The sequence below is a fragment of the Corvus hawaiiensis genome, chromosome 1, assembly GCF_020740725.1.
Source record: "Corvus hawaiiensis isolate bCorHaw1 chromosome 1, bCorHaw1.pri.cur, whole genome shotgun sequence".
NCBI classification, from domain to species: Eukaryota; Metazoa; Chordata; class Aves; order Passeriformes; family Corvidae; genus Corvus; species Corvus hawaiiensis.
The window spans coordinates 19,184,086-19,206,820 of NC_063213.1; the positions used below are offsets into that span (position 1 = coordinate 19,184,086).

The following is a 22,735-nucleotide window of genomic DNA, read 5'->3' on the forward strand; positions in this document are numbered from 1 at the left end:
AGCTTAGATTTCTAAAATTGCCCAGTTTGGGATGTATTAAGTTCCACTTCCTTTTTGGGCCCATTAGTGCTGCTGTTTGTAATTCTGCCTTTGCTTGTAATATAACAGAGAAGAGGAGTAAATCTGGCCTCCAGAACAAAAGGCCAGTCAGTGGCTGTTTTGTATGGCAGACTAAGTAATACTAATGGAGCCAATGATTTGAGAGAAAGGAATATAAGATACTTAAATATGTTTAGTATTATCTGACACACATGTTCTTTAACTTAGAGATATCCTCAGCTTCTCCAGCTCTCAGAAGTACGAGCTCAGTTAGTTTCTCCTGGAGGTGTTTGCCTGCAGCTCCCCTGTGCAGCTGAGGCTTCTGCAGGCGAGCAAGAGCCTGTGGGGAGGGCAGAGGAGATACCTCCGAGCCTGCTCTAGGCTGTGGTCACTCCTGTAACATCTCCAGCCATTACCTGCCCTTTTTCTTCCTTTGAATGAGGACAGCCAAAAGCTACATCTTTCTAGTAGGAGCTCTTGACAGGCCCACTGGCCCAATTTTGCTTCCTGTCATCTGCTGGCTCCTGGTTTTGAATGGTGCTCTGCAGCATAGTGTGACAGTGATTATCACCATTTCTCATGTCACTGGTGTCCTAACAGCCTAGGCTGAAACTCCTGGAACAGAGGGATATAAGCTAGCCTCTGGGATCTGCTTTCCACCCTGCTTGACAGCTTTTGATGAAGTCTTCAGTAGGTCAGTGGCTCTGGCAGTGCGGACTCACTAACAGTTAGGTACCAGGCTTAATTAAGATAGGTATCACTACTTAATTAAGCCATGACAAGCCTCTGATGCATCTGAACCCCTTGCAACCCTGTAGGCCAGTCTGAGCTTTCAGTGCCAAGACTGACAATTATCCTCTTTGTTAGTGTTCTAGATAGTAAGAAATAAAATGTTTTGTCTTTGACAAATCACCATTTGTATTTGCTTTCTTTTGCGATTGTCCTGTTTCTGTTTGTGATCTGGATCCTCCAGATGCAGGAAAGCAGTTTACAGCTGTGATTGAACTATCATTTTTTCTTCTTTCTCTGTGTTTTAATCTTTCATCCTTCTGTGCAGTTTAGATTACAAAGGTAAGTTCTTACTGAGTCAAGATACAGCTGGAAGCAGTATAAAAAAAAATGACCACTGATAGTCTTCTGATTTTTGGATTTTTGTCTTTTGGATTTTTCTGCCTTAATGGACAAAAAAAACCAACTTGCTCTGCAGATAAGATTGTTGCTGCTTTTAGCTCACTAGCTCACTTGGCAGATGATTTATAATAGGATATTTACTTCACAGTCATTTCTTTCATAGAAAAATCCTGTCTCCAACATATTTTACCAATCCTTCCTTGGTAGAGGAGAAAAGTGTATTGTAGATCGACCCACAATATAAATCTTTCTAACTGACATGGTGCAGAGCAGTTTTCAAGTCCTTACTCATAAACTGTCTCTGTTCTCACATGGTAAAACAAAATTCTAGATTGTTAAAGGTTTTCTGAATATTTAAAAAATTAGTTGCCGACATTCACTCTCCTCTAGAATATTTGGCAGTAGTATTCACCCCAGGCTATGGAGGACTTCAAGGAAGTAGGAGAAATTAATCAGGAATGATGTTTTTATTGTTTAAGGTTTGTTGATAGGAAAAGTTAAATAAATCTTGGTTTAAGAAAGGCAGAAATACTAAATGGTAAAGATTAATTTTATTAACTCCAAGACCAGACTTGTTTTTTACACTAACTGACTGGAAATACTTACCAAAATGGCAACAGATGTGACACCAAATACTGAAAATCAAGTAAAACTTCTTGAGGAGTTTTTCAGCATGAACTTGTGCTCCATGGTTATTTAAATTATAACCAGGCTTGGAATTTGTGGAGCAGTTATTTACTGTCTCTTTCAGTAACTTCAAATGATTGATTCTACTGATAGGCTTTGTGTTTATCATTTACTGAAACAATTGAAATAGAGAGGAGTATTGTATAAACAGCATGTGTATCTTTTAAGAAGTGATTTTTGTTTTTAGATGCAGTCCTCAGCTTTCTGGCTTGAACCTAGGAGTCAAAAATTGTATGACTTGGATTGTAGCTCTGGTTGTTGTTATTTTTCCATGAATATTTCAAATTTTTAGCTTGTTAACTTAGAAATAATAGTAATGTCTGTTCATTTCTCACAGTATTTTAAGATCTGAAGACTAAAAAAAACCAAATCAAATCCTGCATGTATATGCACCTTCAATTACATTGAAATGAATGAAATTACTCAAGCATAAAGTTACATTTATAAAACCTTATAGATTGTTATAGAAATTTTAATATTTTTTCCAAATTTAAATATGTCATTGCAAATACTTAAAAATACTGAGGTCAGTCTAAAGGATGAGAATATACTATCTGGCTTACAGTTGAAAACAAACAGTGTAATCATAGTTATTGATAATTAGTCTGATTTATGAAAAGTTGAAGTATTTTCTTTCTTAGCAAGATTTATAGTCAGACCAATTTGGTGTTTGGAAAATTGCCTAGCCCTTTATGAGAAATAGCATTTGCATTGCTAACAGTCTCATAATTATCTTCTCTTTTGGGGAAATGAAGGTGTTTTACAAGGAGGAAGTAGGAGCTGGCACAGCTGTAAAAGACACTCCAGAGATTGAAAGAGTAAAGAAAAATCAACAGAATATTAGCTCGGTGAGTGCTATTAACATAAGTTATTCTTATGTGAATAAATGGTGGACAAAATGTTTTTTTTTTTCATCTAGTTTCCTAAAAACTTCTTCATTTTCATATCACACATCTTATTCAAATAGTTGCCCACTGGATTTTGGATATAGAGCTCTATTCTAGCACAGCTAGAACTCCTGTCTGCTGAAGCACTTCTGTGTCCAGAGGTGGAGTTTCTAATTGAAACATTATGAAAAATAAGAAAATATTTTAACTAAATACTTGAGGGAATTTTTTGTCTTTCAAGAGTGAGAAATATGAGATGTATTCTCCTGTATGACAGACTGAACAGCAGTTGTATTTGCAGGTTCGAAAAATACCATGTGACGAAAAAGAAAATCTGTAACTTTCTTTTAGAGACTGCATGCATTGCATAGGATTTGATACAGTTTGCACTTCAAGAAGAGAAAAATTATGTCCAGACTTGAACTATGTGAAAAGATGGAGAGTTGGTGCCTCTTTACATGTTGGTGACAAGTTGATCTGTGGATCTGATGAGATTGGTTCTGAATTGATGTTGTTTAGCTATGGATGCCCAATTTCTTTCGCACTTTAATAGGCAAATAAAAATAAAATATCAGCATGACTGTTTTCTTCAAATAGAACATTCTCTTCTGATAAATATGTGGCAAAACTTGGAAAAAAACAGAAAAGTGACTGCCCAGCAAGAAAACCCTTGCAATTGCATTGTTCACTTCTTTGTTATATTTGATGGGGACTCTTCTGGGGCCATTTTTATGTTTGTGACATGACTTCTCTAATGATTAGATTTTTTAAAAAAGTAAAATTTGAAAATAATGTATAGACATGACTCTATGTTGTGTTTAAATATTAGTTAAAATATTAATTAGGGACTCTGGACACCTATTCTCATAGAATTTCATTGTTAAGTGAATAGTGTTAATTATCCCGCTAAAGTAAGGTCAGGTAGAGAATTTCCAAAAAACGTAGAAAAGCTCTTATTTTCCTTGGAATGTTTTTCTGCTCTATCCATCACTTTTCATCTTGTCGTTTTGAGTCACAGTACAAGCTATCATGTGTCCTAAATCCTTAAAAAATTGGATAGTAAGTAGTTGAAACCTCCTGGTTGGGGGAAGTTGTTGGTTTGCTTGATTTGAGGATGAGGGGTTCTTTTTTGTTTGTTTGTTTGGGTTTTTTGTTGTTGTTTTGCTTTTAAATTTCCAGTTACCATAGAATTTTATTTCAAGAGTAGTCACACAGTCACACAGACACTTATTAGAAGTCTTACTCTAATGTTTTTTCACAATACCTTTCAATGTGAAATGGAAAAATAGTGTGCACTGTTCTTGCTGTTTTAGAAATCCTAAATAGTGGTGAAGAGGGAGGAATGAAAGGTCGATCTGTATGCTAGTAAACACATTTGAACAAAAACATACCAAGGGAAGTACAAAATGCATTAGTGGTGTAGTGGTATGACGTGAGTAGCATGGCCTTTACCTTGCTAGTCTTCGTGTAGAGTTAATGTTTTACAAAAGGTATTTTATTACCTCTACTTGTACTTGAAATTACTTGGGTCTTGTATAATATTTATTAGAGGTGTAGAATGCCAAATTTAAAGGCAATGTACAATAATGTTTCAAATTATATGTCAGTGAGAGGGAAACTATATTGTTCAATAAGAGGGAAATTGTATTATGTAATTTACAGGAGTCCCAAAGGAAGGGTAAATTACACTAATTTTGAATCCATTAGATTTAAATATTTTACACGTATTTTTAAATTTAGCCAAAAGAACTTGGGACAGCTTTAAAACTATTTTCTGAGCTAAATGAAACTGTGGAATGAGAAGCAAATTTGCACCAGGGCACCAAAATAACACTTACTGGACAGCCAACCACACAAAAAAGTCCATTGAGTCATGTTCTGAAAGTGATCAGATTCTTCCAGGTTACATATGTAGGAGACAAACATCAGAATGGTGTTTTTGAAGCCTAAAATAAAAGGTAGTGACAGCCAAGGAGGTTGAGCTCATCTCACCTGTTGTGATGATTGGTTTGGAAGAAACCAAGGTCTCACAGAACTTTCAAAGCAAGCAACAGACCCATGGACTGTAGATGAATCTGAACTGAGAAGCTACAAACAACTAAGGACTTTTAAAAAACTTGTGTATTTTGAGGGGCAGGCAGCGTTGGACACAGCACTGGGAAGAAGCAGGACTTTGGGAGAAGATTCTATTTGTGTTTTTGTTAGTGTGAAATCTGTGAGGAAAGCCCTGTGGTATGTCACTCAATACCACAAAGCTGGGGTCTGATTAAAATTCAAGCAACAGACATTTTAAGGATGAGTAGCACTGCCAATTCTTAAACTTACCTAATAGTCTCTATTAAAAACCCCTTTTTTCCAGTGCTTTAGTATTTTTGCCAGTCCTACACTGTCTGGACTGAAATTTTCCATTCCTGGTCTGTACTTTGGGCTGGTTTGGTTTTATTTATTTATAAATTTCAGTCAAAGCAGCTTCCAAGTATGAGCTTAGAGAAGAACAAGTTGTTTTGTCTGTGCTATGAAATTGGGCACCCTCCAGAAGTACCATGTCTTGGAGAAGAGAGTTGAAAATGTTAGAAAAAAACCCAGCAAATATCTGACAACACCTGCAAAGGCATCAACAATCCAGACAACTGCATTTTCACCTGTTTGTCTGCATGTGTTTTTGGAGAACTTCAGTGAGACTTTAAAGTCATCCACCTTTTCAGGAACACCTAAAAGGCTTGGTTTCTGAAATGGACTAGTAGACTTATCCATAGCAAGATAATAGAAGGACCAAGTCATTGTCAAAGTGGTGTGGATCTCCAAATAGTATATGCAGCATCCCAATTATCATGAAAATAGCCACAATCCCATGTGATGTATATTCCCACTGTAAGAGTTTTAGTACAGTAGAATTGTTAATTGCACTCTCTTCTGCATTGCATCAAACAAGATGCATTAAGAGACCCTAGCAGACTGTTTTAGAAATTAAATATAAGTGTTCATTTTCAGACCAATGGTGTTTGTCGATGTGGTCTAGCTGTGCAGTATGTGTAAGGGAGAGAGTATAAAGTGATGTGTTTTAGTGCCTGTCTCTCTCTTCTTTAAGTTTCTAATTTTTTTGTAATATCTATTGTGCAGATTAAATACAAGGAAGAAATTCAGCGTGCAACAGCTATTTCTGATCCACCCGAACTAAGGAGAGTTAAGGAAAACCAGAAGAATATTAGCAATGTGTGCTCCATTTTCATTGCTTGCACACTTCTCTCCGCTGTATTAAATGTGTCTTGGTGAATATGTCTGTGGTGTTTGTGCTAGTTTCTGTTTGTTCACAAAGACCATTTTAATCAATTAATGGTAAAATGATAATTCCTTAGCATTGCACTTTGATTAATAACAATGAGAGTGAATTATTCCCGTTGAAATAACAGTTGTCTGTGTTTGAAATAGAAGAACTGAAAGAGGGTGAGTAGTAAGTATTGTGTGGAAAATGGGATTGGTTATTAAGGAATGATACTTTCCATCCAAATGCAATGTGCTCTTTAGTGATGTCTAGCACAGTTGTGTATTTCTATTACTTTGAAATCTCTGTCGTAATATCTTCTGGCATGTTTGCTAGGTTCAGTACAAAGAACAGCTCTGCAAAGCTACACCTGTGAGTGTCACCCCTGAGATGGAAAGAGTCAAGAGGAATCAAGAGAATGTCAGCATGGGAAGTTGCTATCCTTTAATCTTTTGTATAATTTTTGGGTGCACAAGATGAGTACAAAGTTCTGCTTTCTGAAACTGTGCCTTTTCTTTAGTTGCGGGAAACAAATGTATTGTATTGGAATTCAAGTAAAGGAATGACTCAAAACCCCTCTTTTAGGAAGCAATTGTGAAAAGACATTGCTTAGTTTGGGAAATGGCAGATGAAGCATCACATGTTCTGTTAAAGAAATGCCTGCAATGCTTTGAGATGTTATTCTCTTCCTTGGATATTTGCAGGAAATCTTGACCAATTTTTTTCCTTTTTTTTTTAACCAGAATATCTGTTTCCAGTTTTATTTTTTCTCTGCTTGTTAAAAAATTAGCTACAGTTGTGCTCAAACTTCTACTCTCTTACCTGTCTTCTTCTGGCTCCTCAGTAACCTTCCCATCAGAATTTAGTATTTAGTGGCTGACATAACCATTGGAAAGTCATATGATTTGCCAGAGCACAGAGAAGAAGGCAAGGACTGGAGCACGCTACTGCCTTCCTGCATTGATGAAGATGATGTTAATGAGTCCTTGAGAGAACAGGCACTCTCCTCACTGAGAGCTGCCAGTGTGTCCCTGGGGTGCTTTCTGCTGCATTCACCAAAATTTTGAGTCACAATTTTCAAGAATTCTGTCCCTCTAACTCAACTTCTGGATTATTGTTGATATATCTAGCTTTACTAAAATGTATTCTGTTCAAAAAAACCTGTTTTCCCAAGTGATTCAAGCCTATATAGTTTTCCTACTCACTTTGTCGTTTACTTTTCACCAGTTTTTGTGTTGTGCAAATTTCACCGGAAAGCTTAAATTCTTTTCAAGTCACTGGAACAGCTCTGAGTGAAGATTCTTTAACTTCAGCCATTTCTAGAAATATTAATTCTTGAATAGTCATTTTACCTTTATAAATGTTAGTTTTCAAGTTTAATCTATTTGAAAGTTTACCATCATTTTTGTAAGACATTAATTTTTCAATTTGGACAGACCAAAATTGTGTTGTGCTGGAAGATAATTGCTTAAGCAATTACTGCCACTGTGGACTGCAGAATTATGAGCGTAATATATCTGCACAGTTAACCTTATCACTTAAGCCTGAGAGCTTATTTTTTTATGGAAGAATTTATTTTGCATAAAACTATATGAATTGGCATAAATTTTTTGCCAGAATCTGTTACTAAATATTTACCATATCTGACTTCCCAGCATGTGGGGCCAGAGTTAACTTAGATTGGTTGCTCTGTGAAGGCCACATCCTGTTCTCTATATGCTTTAGATCCTGCTCCATTGAGTGTGCATTTGGTTAATGCATTAAGTGTATTTTGTTGCAAAATGATAAAGGTGATATTCCTGCAGTACATTTAGATAAATGCATGGTGAAATTAGGCTGGATTCAATTGGCAGTTGTCTGATGTACTGCACCCTCTGTGTTTAATCACCTTTGAATATGTAATATATAAAATTTAGAACACAGAGGGAGACATTATGGAGTTTCTGTGTCTTGACAAATATATATTTGCAGTGCACCTTGCTGAAATTCAGTTTTTCATGTGCTCTGCTTGCCTTTACTGCATTATTTGTGGCTTAACCCCATTCCAAATATGACATATTTCTCTGTACAGCCAAGGATCAGTCTGGTAAATGTCAAGATATTGTGTGCATATGTGGGTATATATCCACAGAAATGCATTAATAAACACCCTGCACAGAAAAAAATTTCAAGGTTATGTTTCAAAAATCAAGTTTTATAAACATTAATAAACTTCAGATGCATTTTAGCTTCTCAGTTGTTTTCTGGATGACCTTTCAAGTCATGCATTTTTATATAAAACAATGAGATATTGCTATAGTTGAAATAATATGAATATATACTTTATTCTGTTAAATAATAGGTTCACTACAGAGAGCAGCCTGGCAAAGCTACTGCTGTGAGTGTCACTCCTGAGATAGAGAGAGTCAGAAAGAATCAAGATAATATCAGCTCGGCAAGTTGTTTGAATCTTTTTGTCATTCAGATTTTCAGTCATTGTAGAAATATAAACATGGATATGCTTTTCCTTTTACATTTGATGTGTCAAAGAAATCCAACTTCATCATTCACTGAAGAGATATTGGTTTTATTCTTTGAGGACATGCACTGCACATATGTGCAACAAACACATTCAGGGCTGCCTGATTATTCTTGCAAAAAAAATAAGTGGTTGTGTTGGTGCCAGTATTTTTCAAGGAGAGAGTCAGTAGGGGTCAGTCATTCTTTCAAGAATTTTTGTCCCTTGTTACCAAATTAGAGTTGCTAGATTGCAGGAGTGAATTGCAGTAAAGAATAAAGGAAATGAGAATTTAACCTCAGGGCAAATGTCTTTTTTTTTTTTTTGAGATTCAAAGCATGGAAGTGTCCACCTATGTTAGAGCTGAGTAGTTCTTAATAGGTCCCATTGCTAAATACTGAAGAGTAAGATAATATATCTTTTTGGCTTTTATGTTAATAAAATATAATTGCTACTGCAGTGGTGTAAGAAGCAGGGAACAATTCTATTAAGGAGCAAGGAAGAAGGGCAAAAAGCATGGTGAAGTAAAGGATAAGACCAGTTATGTTGCAGTCTGTCCTCAGCACTGAAAAAACATCAGTGGCAAAGTTGCTTCAGATGGTAAATAGAAGAGGTTTCATGCAGAACCACTGTGTCAATGTGGCAGGAGAGAATTACAAGTAATGAACACTTTAGAACTGAGAGTAGGAGTGAAAAGTAGCTTGGATTTGTCAGGGAATATGTCTAAGGACAAAGGAACAGAAGCTGACATTGTAACTACATATATCTTAATGATGATCTTAAAGTGCTCATGAATATTTACCAAAGTCAATTATTTTTGAGGTGCGTAGTTGAAAATAAGAGGAAAACTTCACAACAATTCTAGACTTTAAGTAATTTTTTAATTTGTGAAAATGAAATGTGTTTTGCCAAGCGACTCCTTCACTTTGTTTCTCAAGACTTACAGGGATAAATACTCCTCTGTGTTAATGAGCAAGATGAAAATCAACCTATGTTGGCTGTAATTATTCTGTCCAGAAAATGCCTTATATTCAAAAGCATATGTAGCTGAATCTATTTTCTAAGAGAATTTACTGATTAAGTAAGAAGGGTTTGAAGAACATGCAGTACCATATATTTTTGTTTCTCTGTGCATTACTTCAAACTTACCTATGAAACACAGACACCAAGATATATATTTTCATGTCTGCTCTCTTAGCCAATATGTAATCTTAAGGAGGGTTAGACAGTTTCAATACATGGTTTCTGTCATCACAAATGCATGTTGAAATAGATTTGCACAACTCATCTGAGAGGTAATACTTGGAGTGTGAATACAGAGGTAAATTTAAAATATTTACTAACACAGTGCACAGGTTACGGTGCGATGTAGGAGCTAAGAGAGGCCATTGGTAGAAGAATTCAACAAGACAGAAGAAACTGTAAGAGTACTCATTCCAGAACCAATAAGTAGGACTTTCACTACTTTAGAGTTTTGAGTGAGGTTTTTTTTCCTTCTTATTTTTAACAGATAATTAACCTTACATCTTTACTAGTCTGTAAAATGTCACAAAATAAGCTAATCAGAAGAAATGTGATGGGAGAGATTCTGTCCTTACTGATGCACAAAACCCAGAGCCCAAATGTTCATTTTGGAAACAGAATATTCAGATTCTTCCCAGACATGTTGCTTTGTGCTACTAATAAAGACTAGCTATTGAACAGGAGTAAGAAGGCTTCCAAAGGATAAGAATTGAATTCCTTGAGGTTCTCAGGTAATCCCAACCTGGAAGCAGACTGAGAACAGACTCTGTGTCTGTCTGGGTAATAAGATGGTAGCTTATCATCAGCTATACAAATTGGTTTTAAGGATATTCTAAGTCACTGAGGTGTTTTCTTATTATTTATCTTATTTATCAGTTGATAAATGAATTATTTCATTTATGTAATTTAAACAGTCACAAATTTCAGCTTTTAATTAAATACTTTCTTTTGAGTAAGTGATTGATGGAATAAATGTGGCTTTTGGCCCTACCAATATAGTAGCTCATCTGTGTCCTCACTGTGAAATAATTTACTAGCACATGAGTATAAAGAAAGAAGAGAACTGCTTGGCATTGTGCTTTGGAGTGGGTACTGTTGCATGCTGTGATTCTCACCATCCTTTCTCCTGTAAACAAGCAATTCACCTGTGCTGTTGTTGCTGTTTTGCAGGTCAAGTACAGCAGTGATCAGAGGCAGATGAAAGGTAGACGTAGTGTGCTTCTAGACACACCTGAGCTAAGGCATGTCAAAGAAACACAAAACAACATCTCAATGGTAGGGTACTTTCTTCCTATAACTAGAGCATACTAAGGAACGGCACTTGACTTCCACTGGACTTTGCCTTCCATTAATATAGGTAACTAATGAAACTCTCTCCTCAGGTATGGAAGGAATATTTTCTTCTTACGCCTGTAGAGGGAGTGTTTGCTAACTGCATAGGAGTGTAATGAACATTTTCAAAATACTAATAAACAGTTTTCTAACAGTTACATGTCTGTTCTTTTGGTTTTGTTTTTTCTTTAAAAATGTACACAGATCATTTGAGCATCACAATTTCACTGGATTAGGTGACACACTTCACCTGTGCCTGTGCATGTTCCTGGTTTCTGTGTGACTTTGGTTCTTGGAATGAGTTGTTTTGTGTGCATTGGCTTGTGTGAGAATGTTTGTCAATTTAATTCATTGATGATTAAGTTATTTATGATGTAAATATGCATAATCAGCAGTACTACCTTTATAACTCTTACTAATGCTGGGGTTTTGTTCCAACACTCGGTGCTGTAACACTTTCTATTCTAATGTCCTTTTTTCTAATATATTTTTTTAAAGCAGACAGTTTAGAATAACTGTTGTTCTTTCTAAAAACCTATTTTAAAAGCCAGCTGTCATATGATAAAATGAAAGAGCAAAAGATACATTTTGTATGATACTGTGCATGTAGTCAAAATTATCAGTGAATGAAAATGCTTTAGTTCTTTAGAACTACTGCTGCTGGAACACTTTTACAGACAGGTGTAGTTGTCTGCATCACTAGACAGCTATCCTATCCTAGAGAAGAAGGGAATGGACCGGATGGCCTCCTGAGGTCAGGGTTGTTTTGTGTACTGTGTGGTAGTAAGATGATACTTTGCTGCTTAAGCTAGTGCCTAATTCAGTGTGAATGGAAAAGAAATGCAAAATTGATAATAAAATTTCAGAAAATCAAGTTAAGGTGATAGAAAAGACTTGGCTGACCATGCAGCCTATCTCATGTGTAAAGCAATTTTGTTATGGTGCCAAGTCAAAGAATGTAAGTGCCTCAAAAACCAAACATGTATGCATTCTTGCTTAGAATAATTATTTGCTGTCAATTGCAACCTGGGGAAAAATGTAACTCTTCTTGTTTTCCTAGGTAAAATATCATGAAGATTTTGAGAAGACAAAGGGCAGAGGCTTCACCCCAGTGGTAGATGATCCTATAACAGAGCGTGTACGAAAAAACACCCAAATTGTGAGTGATGCAGCATATAAAGGTGTGCATCCACATATCGTTGAAATGGATAGAAGACCTGGAATAATTGTTGGTAAGCTGTTAAATATTGTTGTTATTGAAAGCACTGTGGTGAAGATAAAAGCCCCTGTTTGTGTTCTCCAGATTTCATTTTCTCTTTTTTCTCAGCATGAAACTTATGGTTGAACTAGTGGTTCCATGTCAGCTTCTGGTGAAGTAATAATGGGAGATTATAATTTGCTCTGTAATTAAAAAGAAAAAAAAAGAAAAGGATAGTTTTTGCTATTAGTTTAAATTTGATTATTGGCTCTATAGGGAAGGTCAAAATATCTGCAATAATCTTAATTTTGCACAGAAGAAAGATGATTCAACCTGAGATTCTGGAAGATTTCAGTGTTCAAATGTTGCAGGTCAGTTTGAGATTTCCCCTTCTGTCAGTCAGTAATTTCTCCAGATGTGCACATATCTATTTACCTCGTTTCAGAATTTCACACGGCTTTAGAAATATCTCAATCTGTAATTCATCACTAACTCATTAGATCCCCAATAAGCCAAGCACCAGTGTTCAGAAGGGATGTTCTGAAGGATGGTCCAAGATAAGGATTGGTGTTCAAGGGATAGAATACAGATGAGATTTATATGTAAAGACAAGGTATTGCATTAAGATATTATTTGACATAATCATAATGAATTCTATTTAAAAATTGAAGTGGATATTTGAAATTGTTTAAAAGTCAACAAGTCTGCTGTGGCAAAGGAAATGGTAACCTTTTTTCTTTTCTCATTTCTTTTTCTTTTGGTGTGTTCCTTTTCTGTTTTTCTGTGCTTTACAACCATGTAGACCCCAGAGGATCTGCGTACAAAACCCCATACTGAGATAGCGCTCTAAAATTCTGCATACACAGTGATAACAGCGAGGATGACTTTTAAGTTTGCCTCTCAAAAACCAGAGAAATTGCAGGTGTAATGGACTAATTGGTGGGTCACAAAGGCCATCCTCCCGCCTAAAGCAAGGTTAACTATATAATTCCTGGCAGATGCTTTTTCAGTCTTTTCCTTAAAGTCTCCAAATGAGTCTCTCCCACACAAGGAAGTATATTTCTTTCCTTTTTTTTGCCATCCTTTATGTGTCTGTAGCTACAGCCTTATATGAGAAAGGATTCCTCAAAAGTGTGTGTTTAGAGAGCTCTGCCTGGGACAGCTGCTGATGATCTTCTATCACTACCCACTTTCATTGTTAGATGTGGTGCAGCCAAAGAAAAAGAGAAAGGCTCCTGTAAAATTGCAGTGTGATGTTCAGTTTGCAATATGCTGCTTAGTGCACACTAGAAACCTCCTGCTCTGTGCTGCATTGCATGTGAGCTGTAGCCCTGTGTAAGGACCATGTGTGCAATCCCTTGTTCAGCCGCTGAAGCCTTGCTAGCACAAACAGATTGGCATTAAGGACATCCCTGAGATAGATTCTTGAGCTGTAATAAGTGAAATATTAGTACTATTTGTCACCTAATAATACTCCGGTATCAAAACACTCAAATTCTTAATTTCCCATACCTTTCAAACACCAAAAATTGTACAACTATTTAAAGGAAAAAGGCCATGACAAACCTTAAATATTTCAGCTAAATTTTTTGGAGTAAAATTGCAATTATAATATCTACTTGTTTAAAAAGAAGCAATGAGCTCCCTGCTCATGAAATGTCCTTGGCAGCTCAAAAAAAATTTGCAAACTGAAAAACATACTTATGACTCTTGTGAGTATTTTTTGTCATTTTTGTAAATTGTAAATTGTTCAGCCAGTTACGAAAAGTGTGTCAAAATCTCTCTTTTTTTTAATGTATTATTGGTGAAGCTGTAACTACTTTTTCAAATGCTAAAATTAATGACTCTTCTTTGGCAAATAGACACTAGTTTTAACCCTACTAAGCCGTTCTAAACCCATCAAGATAAATTGATGTGAGCGAGCTTTGGATCTGTTACTAAAGAGGAACCACAATTCTCACATGAATATAAGGATATTTTAACTTGGCAAAAGTTACCAGGGAGTTAAAATTGATTTGTGTTATAAATTGCCAAGATTCTGATTCTATGTATGTTAGTTCAGATTACAAAGATGGATAAAATCAGTACAAATCAATGGCTGTTGCATTTGTGCTGCCATGAAGCCATACTTCTATTTTTACTTATTAAGGCATGATCAAACAGGACAAGTTGGGCGTTCACCAATTCCCCTACCACTTCTCATGCCTGTCAGTACTTTTTGTAGGTGCATAATTTATCACCACTAGGACTAACACATAGTTTGTCAAAAGATTTTGTGTTGGCTTTAATTTATCTTGGCATGAAGGAGTTAGCTCTATGCCTCACCTTATGGGAGTTGTGGTAGATAATGTATAATGTACATACACTGAATGTATTCTAATGCCATGGGATTTATTTTGTTAGCTCTGTCTGTTCTTTCCATTGCATCTAGGCTATTAATAATTTGAAACATGAAAAATTTGGGGTCCTCACAGTCCCACTTTACCTACCCACCCATTATTTAGCTTGGTACCTCTCAAACCAGCAAAAGAACAAAGTTGGGAAGACAAGTTTTTTTTCCTACTTGCAATACATGCAGTAAATCTTGCAGCCAGGTCTGCCCAAGAAGAAACTCCCTAGGAAAATTGAGTGATCTGGTAGATTTGTGCTTTGACTGATTATATTTTACATAAATGTTTTATTTGAAACAGATTTGAAGAGATTAAAAGATTATTTTAGTTTAGGCATATCAGATAACAGAATCATTTAGATTGGAAAAGAACTATAGGATCATCATATGCAACCATTAACCCAGGACTGCCAGGCCCACTACAAAACCATGTCCCCACATATTATGTCAACACATCTTTCAAATACCTCCAGGGATGGTAACTCAACCAATTCCCTGAGCAGCCAGTTCCAGTGCTTGACAACCTTTTCAGTGAAGAATCTTTTCCTAGTATCCAATATATAAACCTCCCCTGGCACAACCTGGGGCCATTTTCTCACATCCTGTCACTTGTTACCTGGGAGAAGAGACATATGCCCACCTCACTACCACCTCCTTTCAGGTATTTGTAGAGAGTGATAAGGTGACCCTGAGCCTCCTTTTCTCCAGGCTAAACACCCCCAGCTCCCTCAGCTGCTCCTCATCAGACTTGTGCTCCAGACCCTTCCCCAGCTCCAATGCCCTTCTCTGGACTTGCTCCAGGACCTCAATATCTTTCCTGAATTGAGGGGCCCAAAACTGAATCCAGGATTTGAGGTGTGGCCTCACCAGTGCTGAGTACAGAGGGACAATCACTGCCCTGGTCCTGCTGGCCACACTATTGCTGATACAGACCAGAATGTCGTTGGCCTCCTTGGCCACCTGGGCACTCACTGGCACAGAGAATTACTTGTTAAATTCAAGACTGGGCTTCATTTTACCCTGCGGTAGATGTGTACAATGCAGAGTTCTACAGCTGAAATCGTCACCTTAGTCCTTTCAGTATTAATTAAGAATGACGGATCCTTTTGAGTTTACATGAATTAAGCAATTAGTAGAAATTTATTTTGGATGAGATGAGCTATGCCCCTAACTTGTCTTCTTAGGCTGACATGATCTCTCCTGTATGCAAAGGAGAATCAGTCAGCTGTGGAGCTGTGTACTGCCAGCTGTCGGCTATAGGGATATATACTGCAGCATCCCCACACAGTAAGGATGCTGCTGGTGAATTGGGGAAATAACCTTGTAGCTCTGATGATTTCGGTTCTGCTACTAGAAGAGAGCTCTAATATGTGATACTTAACTGGTTTCCATTTATTTAGACTTAAGAATGTACTATGGTCATGTTTAGAAAATGCAAAAAAATTGGAAGCAAAAGTCTCCTTAAAATAATGTCAGTGCTTAAAGTGAATACACTAAGTTCTTTTAAGCAGGAAATTAATGCTTTCTGATCTCTTCAGGTGAATATCTAGATATTTTGGTTAATTTCTAGATGAAGGAAATTGATTGCTGATTGTTAAAGCTCATTTCTTTCATGCTTTTACTTCCTTTGATGTTTGTCTGTCTTATAACTTCTGTGCTTTGGAAAAAGATCTTAAAGTTTGGCGCACAGATCCTGGCTCCATCTTCGACATTGATCCTCTGGAGGACAATATTCAGTCTAGGAGTCTGCATATGCTTTCTGGTATTACTTATATCCTGACTTTTCCCTAATTCAGCTCTTTATGTTTATGAAACTAAGATGATACTGTAAATTTTCAGGCCAATATGCCAGTCATATGTTTTATAAGCATACTTTCATATATATTTATAACTAGTAGTTTAAAAGCATTGTTTTATAGGAACTTCAGCCATAATCACATGTGCAGATAAGAAATAGTGAAATAAATCTTACCCTAAACAACTTATTCATGCCACTTACAAGTAGCCATTTAAAAAGCATTGACCTACTTTGTCCTTGCTATAAGTAGAATTTTCAAATAGTTGGATCTTATAAAATTTCAGAGTTATAGAAAGTGGCCTATTTATGAAATTGATTTCTTTTCCATGCACATTTTGCCTATATGGCACATGATATTATGCTTTGTTCTATTATTTGCAGCTCCAAGGTGTTCATAATTTAAGGATAGATGAAAAAGGAGAGTAAGTAATGTAATAACAGGGAGCAGTGCTTTGGCTTTATGAGTTTATTGATTCTTTTCCTGCATAGGAGTGTTTGTTTTGAATGTTTATTTTTCACATGTATTTCCTTTGCTACTTTGGAACTTTCAATATTCTTTTGAACAACATACAGCAGTATTTCCACATGCACTTGTATGCATGCTGGGATAAAGGAATAATTTGATTTTCCACTGGAAATTTTTATATTCTTCTTATTTATCCCTTCTCTTTCTGGTGTCTCAATACTACCTTCCATTTCTGATATTCTTTTAAAGCAAAGACCAAGCTTAATTGTATTAGATTTTGAAGCAAGCTTTGGAATTAATGGTGCTCAAAATGGATACAAAATTGCTAAGGATTCACTTTTCTCTAATTTTAATGCTGTCAGTGTATGAATAGCAATGTTAGCAATGGTGGGGTTTATGTTGTGGTTTGTCTTTGCACTTCTTTCATCTATTTACTGTGATATTTTTTATTTCTTTCTACCTTTGTAGAAAGAGCAAGCCGTTACAGTAAGCAGTATTTACATTCTACCAGTCTGGGAGATTATAAATCAGATGGCTCTGACACGAACCCTACCTTTTCTTACTGCAGTGAGGTAACAAGGCCATCTGATCTTGAAGGAGGTACCCTTTATTCCCACCTTTTTCACTAACAGCACTGTTGCAGTGTGTTGCAACTTCACAGGCCTGTGTTAACTCCATATCCTTGTGTAGTCACAAGTAGAAACTGTGTAAGATATTGCCTGATTGATTAAGAAAGCAAAGCAAGCTCTCAAGACTGCACAGTTTCTGCATGCCATATCATTCTATTGTGAATTCTCTTTCACAGTTTTGGTAATGTTGTCAGCTCCAAAGCCCTGGTAACTCCTATTTATAGTGCTTTAAAGAAGGTGTGTTGTGTTTTTGCAAAACGTACATGAACCTGGTTTTATTTTTTCTCTTGAATGACACTATGTAGCTGAACGAAATACACCTCTAACCTGAAAAAAACATATTTACCTTGGGCTTTTCAGTGGGTAAATCAAATATATCATACTATTTTAGTGACTAAAGTACTTTTTCCCCATATTCAACTATGCAGGTTTTTGTGGCTCTCTGTTTTCATCTTAAAAACAACCGAACAAATTTTATCCTGTTCTCTTTCTCAGTGGTTTGAGAACCAGGGTTAACATTCAGCTGGGAGGTTTATAGAGTCTGTTATGGTTTAACGTGGATTAATATTAGAATACTTTGCCGAACCTGCATTCTCAGGTACAAACCCACATTGTGTACCTTTTGATGCCAATGATTAGAAGAAAATTTAGGAAAATGATGAATAAGGATCTAGTCATCCTAGTGGCATTACAGTATGCACTGGACTTGATTGATGAATTGAAAATATTCTGAAACATTGCATTCTAAATAGATATTTTTAAAAAATAGTGATTACTACTTCTCAGTTGTGAAAAAAGGTGCATTGGAAAGGTTATCCAAAGGGTTACTTTCTTTTTTTTTAAAGAAACCATTTAGTTGCCTGACATCATTAAATTACCCACACTTATAGAAGATTTTAAGGCATCTTAATTGTAGACTGCACTTGTTTATGTTCTCCCACTCACTGGAGTAATATGTTACTGTAGTGGTTGGTGCTTATGGAGTCTAGGTTGTTTTGGGTGCTGTGTAAATACACACAAACAGTTCTGATTGAGAATGGGCGAGGAAGAAGGTGTTCAGACTGAAGTGCTAACTCTGAACAAAGAAAGAAACACACACCTTTGACAGAAATACATTGCCTTTTATCACGTCTGACTATATTTATTTGGTATTTTAACTATATTCCCAACTCTTTTAATAGATGATAGCAATAATGCACATTATGTTGTTTTTTACATCTCTTCCTGGGATGGTGCAAAGTGGGCTTCACAGTCCAGTGCACATTGTCTACAGCTGTTCTGAACTTTTCTTTGGCAGTATTCCAAGCCATTTCAACGTTGCTTTGTCAGCTTGATTTGATTTTTAACAGATATTTTTTATTACTTGCCATATCGAGAACAGGAAATGGGCTTTATTTTCCTGGTTGTTCTGGCACTAGTAAGGTTGCTTTTTGTGGCTCTATTTATATCTATTGTTGTGGTGATGTCTTAAATAGATCCGTGCCAAGATCAACATATTTTTGCAAGAGGTTGTTTCCATTTTAGCAAGAGATTGTTTCCATTTTAACCCAGCTGGCTGGCCAAGGTTTGAGCACCTGTAGATGGTTCCAGTTGCAGGGAGGAAATAAGTGCCAGAGATAAGTAACTGAACGTAATCCTAATGATTTACAGGTAAATGCCATTTCTGTGAACACACTCAGAAAGAGCCAGCTGAAGACAGCATCTTTGGCCAAAAATACTTTTTCATGGCAATATCTCATCCGAAAGGTCATTTTGCACATAGCCACAAGACAAGTTTACCTGTGACCTTTATACACTGTCTCTTATACCAGAAATGAGAACCAAATCCATTTTGGTGAGATTCCATGGGTATTTCTCATGGAGTTTGTACTTCTAGATCAGCAGGGTTTCTCATTGGCAATTGTTCTATCTGATGGTGTGCCAACATCAAAGACAGTTGGAGACCTGTGACCAATTTTACAATCTCTGAGTGTCTCTGGCCTTGTCTCATCATCTTTCACAGACTTCTACATTGTTCAATTGCTACTTTATTCTAGATACCTTTACTGATATTTGACACACAATTCAAATCTTCTGCTGCCACTGCTGATGGAATTGTTCCTTAACTACCTCTTCCCAGCCCTTAGCTGGGCCCCTGACTTAATGCCAGATATTAAAGGCTTATTTTATTCAGATCTAAATAACTCTCTCTTGTCTTTGGGAATTTCAGTAATAACATCACAGGGAAGCTACTAACATTGTTCATTAGAATTACTTCCTCCTATTTTGTTCCCTGACCCTTATTTTAGATGATGATGTTAAGGTGAACCACGTGTCCTTCCCAGGGAGCTGTCTCAACAAAGTCAGTAGATTTTTGTGTGATGTAAGTCCAGAAAATTCCCTGTTCTCCCTTTTAGAGTGTTGCAGGTAAAATTGAATAGGAAACAATTGTTAACACTTTCCAGCAAGCCTGGTACAGGTCATAGGCTTTCATTTTAATAGTCTTTTTGAATTTACTGTTCAACTTTGTGTGTCGTTTTTTACAGCTTCTTTCTGTGATTGATAAAGGTTGACTTTATTACTTAATGGTATCTTTGAGGTTTTTTGCCACACTGAACAGAAGATGTTGCACTAGAGCTTCTCAGTCTGCCTAAATACATTGTAATAAGTTATTGCCTAACAAAGATTATCTTTTTACCTGCAAGCCATTCTGTAGGACTTCACAGAAACACTGGGTGCCACATTTTTGCAAAATTCTCAGCAGTAATGAGCAATTATTATCAACTTGGCTAAAAAGGAATAGAAGTTAATGATTTCTCTCTTTTAGTCCTGCTCTTAACACTGATGTTGCAACTTCTCAGGCATGGAACTATTCACTTTTGGGAAGGTTTTTCAGATTTTCTTCAGTAAAGAGAGGTTGAGATATATGAATGTCAGATTTATTTTGTATATAAGGACAAACCAGGCAGTTTTTTCTCCACAGAACACTAGGAAAAAAGTAGCAAAGTTCTGAAGTTCAGGACTCTCTAGGCAGCAGTCTGTCTGACAGATATCTCAACTGTTGTGTTTTGGGTTTTATTTAGTTTCCTTATAAAGTCTTTTCTGTCTGTCCTGATTTTTCATGCAGCCTTGTACAGTGGTTTTCTCCCAGTTCTTTTCACACTCACTCTCTTGCTTTCCTTCCTTCCCTACGAGTAAAGTTCCATCCTGTTAGTTTGCATTCAGGCTCCAGGAGAAAATGATTGAGTTCATATGGCTCAACACCTCTGCCTATCTTGCCCTATTTTGGACAGTTTCTAGTTGAAATTTTCAGGGCTGATTTTCTGTTCTTTTGCATTTGACCTTTCCTTTTTTTTTTGTCATTTATTTCCTCTTAATGTCTAGTTTGTGTGCACACCTTTGTCTAGGTGTCTGTCAACATATAGACATGATGCATAAATTTTTTCCTTACTATAGGTTCAGAATTTTTCAGTGTAAGAAAGTGACCCTTTATTCTTATTTTAAATTGTTTGTAGCCTGTAGATGGAGAAAAATAAGAGATGAGTATCAGTTAGTTTTCAGTTATGGATATATTGTTACTCTGATGGGGAAAAAACATGATTTCTTGGTTATTTTCTAAGTCATCATATTATCTTAAAAGATACATAGAAATCAGTCTGTAGGAGACAGAAATCAGTTTTGCTGTACTCCCAAAAACACATGTTATGTAGGAAACCTTAGGAAATATTAGGACAGAATTTTCAAGGGCCTTTTGTTGCATTTTAAACATGAGTGCTGAAATTTCATTTCTTTGGTTGGAGCCAGCATGTTACTGGTTGCCTGCATGTGTGCTATTTATACTTGTCTCCTTCAGCCCAAGTTCTTCAGATTCAGTTCACCTGCTGCCACCAGACAAGTAGTGAGAATTAGCATAAAGGAGCCTTGATATGAGTTTTAAAGTCTTCCTTTCTTTATTTTAATGACAACAGTCTGCCAGCAGCACTCAGGTCTCGATCTTTGCCTGGTTAGTTATCTTCTTTTACTCACACTGGCAATCCAAATACACAGATTTCAAGAAACTATGAAATTCCACTTATATCTTTCTAGTCTCTTAATTTTTGTTCTCAGCCTTAACAGTAACCTGTAGATTGCTACGAGAAAACAGAAAATTAGTGTTAGATATTTCATTGATATAACTAAAAAGAAATCCAGAAAAGATTGGTGCAAGCAACCTCTGAGGAATAAATGCAGCAAATGGGCACTGCTGGCAATTTGACTCCAAAGTCTATGACGACTGAAGAAGACACAATGCTGCAGTCTCTTTCTTAAAGTTTTGAAGTCTTTATCTAGCTTGGAGTGGAAGTTTAATCAATGAGAAACAGTAAGTCCTTTCATCTCTCTCCCCAGTGGCATGTCCTCCTTGTGTGATACAAGCCTTCTGAAGAAGAACGGCTCCAGAGCAGCTGAGCCTGCTCCCCTCCCTTCTTCCAGACTCCAGGGGTTATCTTCCTCCTTTCCTCACTGAGGCAGGAACACATTGTAGGCCATTAGAAGAACTGCTGTTTGAACTGCAGTGTGAACACAGCCCTGCAAAGAGCAAACGCAGACCTTATGTATCACTGAGTGTCACTGGCAGCAGCCTTGTTCTGTGTACCAGCTCAAGGAAAGGCCTTTTATGCCTCAGCCCAAGACTGACATTTTAAACATTAATTTCAGGGATGTCTCCTTCTCTTCCCCTAGCACACACAAATATTGGTAACTCTGTATGTAAAATGATAATTTGTAGGATTTTCCTGAGGCTTTGACACCCACACATTTATACCACAGAAAATCCTAGAACAAGGAACTTTGCTGCTGCTTCTTCTCCTGGTTATTCTGGTCAGAAGACTACAAATTAGTCAAATAAAATGGAGAAAATACCTCTTTATTTCACATGCTGGAATTGCAGATGTTTCCTGGTATGTAGGCCAAGGAGTCTCCTTGCATTGGTATAGTGGTCATAATGCATCTCCTATGCCAAGAGCTGAAAGAAGATGAGGAAAGAAAACCAGATTTTGTTCCCTTCTTTGCTCTGTCCTTCCCATGAATTTTTATAAAAACCCTCTGGTTTTGAGGTTGGAAAAAACATCACCATTATTAAAAGACAAATAGAAGAAAAAAAGAGGGAATAATACCTCTTATCTTGCAATAGAGAGATCCGTCTTCCATGTCCAGGTGCAGCTGTCAGGAGTACAGGGCAGGAATCTTTCACTCCTCTTCGTGTTCATATTCAGTTACTAAGCTTTGCCATTCTGAGGAGGTCAAGCAGAGTGACACAGCAGTTATATTTTCTTCTCTGTCAGCCAAGGGAGAATTGTTCTTTTTTGCTAGGTAGCTGATTTCTGTTTCCATTATGTTCCCCAGAGTCCGGTTATCAAACATGGCATTCAGAGGGAGAGG

At 36.7% G+C, this 22,735-nt stretch overlaps 1 protein-coding gene across 11 annotated transcripts in view; it reads left to right on the forward strand.

Moving 5' to 3' along the window:
- Positions 1-22,735, forward strand: part of NEBL (nebulette) — a 260,639-nt gene that overhangs the window by 214,544 nt on the left and 23,360 nt on the right. For 6 of the 11 annotated variants that reach the window (XM_048295431.1, XM_048295441.1, XM_048295425.1 and 3 more), the window contains 8 exons: positions 2,613-2,705; positions 5,865-5,957; positions 6,343-6,435; positions 8,348-8,440; positions 10,697-10,801; positions 11,919-12,090; positions 16,115-16,207; positions 17,178-17,309. In XM_048295431.1, coding sequence (XP_048151388.1) covers positions 2,613-2,705; positions 5,865-5,957; positions 6,343-6,435; positions 8,348-8,440; positions 10,697-10,801; positions 11,919-12,090; positions 16,115-16,207; positions 17,178-17,309 — 874 coding nt within the window. The remainder of the gene's footprint in view (positions 1-2,612; positions 2,706-5,864; positions 5,958-6,342; positions 6,436-8,347; positions 8,441-10,696; positions 10,802-11,918; positions 12,091-16,114; positions 16,208-17,177; positions 17,310-22,735) is intronic. The other 5 variants (XM_048295406.1, XM_048295459.1, XM_048295466.1 and 2 more) reach the window with 5 other exon arrangements.